This window comes from Echinops telfairi, unplaced genomic scaffold, assembly GCF_000313985.2.
Source record: "Echinops telfairi isolate 266 unplaced genomic scaffold, ASM31398v2 ScPeMD7_7424;HRSCAF=8462, whole genome shotgun sequence".
NCBI lineage: Eukaryota > Metazoa > Chordata > Mammalia > Afrosoricida > Tenrecidae > Echinops > Echinops telfairi.
The window spans coordinates 81,591,707-81,596,914 of NW_022111324.1; the positions used below are offsets into that span (position 1 = coordinate 81,591,707).

A 5,208-nucleotide genomic window follows, 5' to 3' on the forward strand; every position below is an offset into this window, starting at 1 on the left:
TCACCCACTTTTCTATTGTCCATCCCCCAGGGAGGGGGTTATATATAGATCATTTTGATCAGCTCCCCCTTTCTCCCTCCACTTTCCCCTTACCCTCCTGGTATCACTCATCTCAATTTTGTTCCTAAGGGTTTTATCTGTCCTGGATTCCCTATGTTTCCAGCTCTTATCTGTACCTGTGTATATTCTCTGGTCTAGCCAGTAAGGTAGAATTGGGATCTCGATAGTAGGTGGGGGGAGGAAGCAATTAGAGGTAACTAGAAAGTTATGTCTGGCCTATCTAATGGGTGTAGAGTGGCATTTTTATTTCCGTTTGCATTTATCTTGTTTCTAGTGGTATTGAGCTTTTTTTTGTTTATAAGCTATTGCTGATTTGCCTGTTATGTCCTTTGTCAATTGTTATATATTTTTCTTATTGTGGTTGTTGTGTTCTTTATATAATCTGCATACTAATCCTTTGCCAGCTACATGCATTGCAAATATCTTTTGTCGATCTGTGGCTTTTTTTTTCCTTTCGCAGAGTCATTTTGTCTTACAGAATTTTAAATTGTCAAATAGATTTAATAGTCTTCCTTTATGACTTCTTGTCATGTTGTTTTAAATCATTTCTTTCCCATAGACAGATCATAAACATTGTCTTCTGTATTTTCTCCTAAATGTTTTAAAATTCAGCTTTTATGTTTTTATGACCGTGACATATTGATATGTTAGAAAAGTGAAGCTGAAATGTGTTGTTATATAGTAAGGGAAGGAGGGTTCTAATCTTTTCCATATATACAATTAACTCTCATGTATTTCATTGCCTGTTTTTATGCTGTCTCTGCCTCATATGCGTGTGTTGGTTTGGGGGTTCTCTATTCTCTTTCATTACTCTTTTTGTCTATTTCTGTACTGATACCACATTGTCTTAATTCCTGTACTTTAATGCTTGGTATAATAAGCCACTCCTGCCTACCTCATTCTTCCTGAGTTTTTAGTTTTTAAATGACTCTGGTTTATCTGACTTTAGTTTTCTATGACTTCTGAACATTTGTTCAGTTTGCTGTGGGGCTACTGATTAGAATTACATTGAACTTGTGGGTTTATATATGGAGAACTGACACTTTCGTGGGATTGAGTCTATTTATGAATATAGATCTATTTCTTAAGATTCTGTTGTACCCTTCAGTAAAATCTCATTTTATTCATGACTATATTCTGTATTGCTAGTGAGATTTGTTTCTAGGTATCTTTAAAGTCTCATTGTTTCAGTGACGAAGTTCTTAAAATATATTTTTTATTGGGTGTTGCTGCTATTTATGAAAGTTGTTAAAAAATAAAAATTAAAAAAAAGTTGTTGGTATTAAATCCAGCAAACTTTGCTTTATTCTTTTTAGTTCTAGTAATTTATCTTTACTTTTTGTGAATATTGTAATAATCAACTAACAAAAAAATCTATGAATTGGTTTTTATTTTAAATAGATTTTAAGTGTTTATGTTGTCTTTCATGGCTAGCTTTTACATATTCATTATAAGTTAAAAACTTTTCTCAAGCTGTTTAAAAGTAAATTAAACTTAAAATTAAACTTAGAATTAAAGAGAAAACCGAAGCTCGACACAATCCAATTTCAAAGAAATAAAATACTGTGCTTTCAGAGGGATATACAGCCACAAAGACAAAAAAGGGATCATCCATTTTTCTCTCAATCTTTCTAAACATTCTGTAACATTATATAATGACCTTTTTTTTTTTTTCTCTAATTGGTTTCCTTCACATTTGGGAGGAATGGCAAGTCATTCTTTATCTCTATCTTTTATACATGGATAATTAAGTGGTATCTTTGTTTTCCCCACAATAACATCCAGTAAAATCACAGGCTTCAATCATTCAAAGAACTATCTTCCAGTAATACTCCATAGTAGAAGGCAATTTTATTGACTAATACCTTTCTTTGGAAATTTCTTTCTTCACAAAACTCACTAACTTCTCTTTTTAAACATGTTCAAGTTCAAAGAATTATATTCCTTTTAGGTAATGAGTAGTCAGGTATGGATATATATGGAAGCAAATGATTTAAGAGTCTTTTAAAAATTTTATCATACATGTTGCCAATGATTCTGATAATTTTTACAATTCATATAGCAAATATAGAAAATTAAGAACACATTTAAATGGATATCCTTATTTTTATAGGCTACATGCTGCAATTTTGTTCTTCTGTGATGTTCTTTTCCATTTTTTATTTCCAAAATGAGTTTTAGCAAATATTTCCTCTGTAGAGATTGCAGGACGAAATTTAAATTATCATTGCTGTGAATAATTTATCTTCATTGAAACGTTTTTCTATTAACTAGAATATCTGCCTAATTAATATTTTGTTTGGTTTTACTTTGTTACTTTGATTTGCTTCTAGTGTTATTTGAAATATATGGAATATTTCATGACATTTATCTCCTTTTTGCCCCTGGGTTCAGACTGTAGACAGTACTCCACTTCCAGCTCACACACCAACCCTGAGGAAAAAGGGATGCCCTGGTTCAACTGGCTTTCCACCTAAGGTACTCAGCCTGGTTATAAAGATAGTATGCTCCTTTAAAACAATGACAATGAGGTTTTTTTGTATTGTGTAAATGTGATTTATGCTGTTGGTGTCTTTAAAGTTACAAATATTAAAACATTTAGAAAAATCCTGTGATTTTTTTTAAGCCTACATTTACCCAATATTCCTCTCTCAACAAGGCTTTAAATAGTACCAGCCACCCCCCACCCCACGCAACCCCCAAGATCATTGATAAGACTCTCTACCATAAATTAACAATGAGGCTTTGAAAGAGAGTCAAAGGCAGATTTTTAAAAACATAGATCCAGGAATGGGTGTGGGGATCACACTAAACCCTAGCTCCAACTAAGAACAATTAGTTCTTACATCATGGCCCTGCTGGATACTCATCCTCAGGAAGGGGACACACTATGGCAAAATGTGGTAAAGAAATTAGATGGTGCCCAGCAATCAGATAAAATAGTGTCTAGGATCTTAAAGGCTTGTCTCCAAACAAGCAGCCATCTACGTGAGATGTCAACAATGTCCACATGGAAGAAGCACACCATCATCAGTCACTGAAGTCAGAGAAAGGAATAGTACCAGAACCTAAGTTGTGAGAATCCAGTTTGTAGAAGGCGATGGATGACCATGGGAGCCTAAGCTACATTTGTAGGAACTGCATTGGAAGAAGTAAGCCTCCGGTTATTTCCCTCTGTCCATCACAGAGGGATGGGAGGAAATTCGTTACTGTATATACTCGAGTATAAGCCGACCTGAATATCAGCTGAAGCACCTAATTTTACTGTAAAAACTGCATTAAAAATGTGCTGAAAAACTCAGCTTCCGCACGAGTATGTAGGTACTAAACAGAGTGCATTGGAGAGATGAGTGTAGATGATCAAAAGGATGAACCTTCCTTGAACAGTGAAAACCTTGTCAGTTGAATCCCCCCTCTGGTGCATGTTATACCTGATCTGGTTTTCAACATTTTCTGTATTTTTTTTTGTTTGTCTCAAATGTGTTATGTCAATAGAGTCACCCTCTTAAATTTTTGTTATGTGTGTTTCGGTAGATGAAACCCAGGATTGATGAACCTATAGGGACAGCAAGTAGAATAAGGGTTTCTGGGGTGCAGTGGTGGAGAGGGGCGTGGGAGTCAAAAGGAGCTGTTTTCAAGGAGTTCCAGAAGGAAAAGAATGTTTGGAAACTGACTGTGATAGCAAATGTACTATACTGCTTTGATGTGATTGAACTATGGAATATGATACATGTATTAACTTCCCATTTTTTAAAAAAAAGTTGAAAAAAATCCTTTATGAAAGAATATAATCACTCAGAGAGAAAGGATGATATATAAAGTTGTTTCGATTTGTTTTGTTTCATCTATTTAAATCCAATGTTTTGAAGTCTCTTAGTAAAGAGCAGTTCTTTGGGACAGTGTCATAAGGCAGGCATTAAGTTGAGACTACTTGTAAAAGAATCAGATTCAGTTTAATTTTAAAAAACTAATAAGAAAGATTTAATGAAAATTGAGTTGAAGCCATTTTTTATTCTTTTTAAAATAGATAAAACTAAACTGTTATATATGGTAGGACATGAAGATTTATTTGTTTATCTCAAACTTTTAAGATGAAATTTCAGAAATTATAAAGCACATTTTCTCTTCCTGAACCTGAATGTTAGAACCACATATTGAAAGAGAGATTGATAGATCTGAGAAACTAATAAAATACATACAAAGTATGTTATATAAAAAACAATATGCTAACTTGTGTAGATAAAGGGAGATTTTTTGAGGCCAAATAGAACATGAATTTAAAGGAAGCATATTGGCATATTGTAAGCATAAGGCATAATGATAACATGAGGTAGGATAAGGATGGTATGAAAGAAAATAAATTGGAAACTGGTGACATGAAAATATACCTGCTGAAATAAAGAACCCAATAAGTGGATTTAGTAGCAGAGTATCTATAGTAGAAAAAGTTAATGACATGGAAGATGAGATGTAATGCAAAAGTAAAAATAAAGACAAAAGTAGTATCAATTACTACATAGGACTTGTAGAAGGGAAGGAAAAACAGAATTAGACATACTTGAAGTAATGATCAAAAAATTCCTAGAATTAAAGATGAAAGACATAAATAGATGCTAAAAAGAATAAATAAGGAAAACACATCGACACATTGCAATAAAATTCAAGGTTATCAGATCAAGAGAAAATTCTAAAAACTTTTTTTAAAGAGTAAGAGCAGATCCTCTGTGTAAAAGGATAAAAATTAAATGGATATCAGACTGCTCAATAGCGGCCCTACATGAAAAAGTGTTACAGAAAAGAGCTTGAATGTAAACATTTTAATCCAACTGTACTATTACTTAAAAATAAGAGCATGTCAAAGATGCTTTCAAGTGTACAAGAATTTAGAAGGCTTATTATACAGAACCATCTTTTGTAAATACCCCATCAAACCAAACCCACTGCCATCTCATCAATTCCTACTCTGTAGGACAGAGTAGAACTGTTCTTTAGGATTTAGGAGACCATACATCTTTGCAGGAGCAAATAGCCTCGTCTTTCTCCCACAGTGCAGCTGGGGGATTTGAACTACTCAGCTTACTATTAACAGTCTAACACCTAACTCACTGTGCCAGCAAGAATCCTTACTCCATAAAGAAAATAAAAACA

The 5,208-nt window shown here is 33.4% G+C and overlaps 1 protein-coding gene across 4 annotated transcripts in view; it reads left to right on the top strand.

Annotated features, from left to right (window-relative positions):
- The window catches only part of CDC42BPA (CDC42 binding protein kinase alpha), a 303,883-nt gene that overhangs the window by 242,920 nt on the left and 55,755 nt on the right, over nt 1-5,208 (top strand). For all 4 annotated transcript variants that reach the window (XM_045297994.1, XM_030887740.2, XM_004699965.3 and 1 more), the window contains one exon: nt 2,455-2,538. In XM_045297994.1, the coding sequence (XP_045153929.1) occupies nt 2,455-2,538 (84 nt within the window). The remainder of the gene's footprint in view (nt 1-2,454; nt 2,539-5,208) is intronic.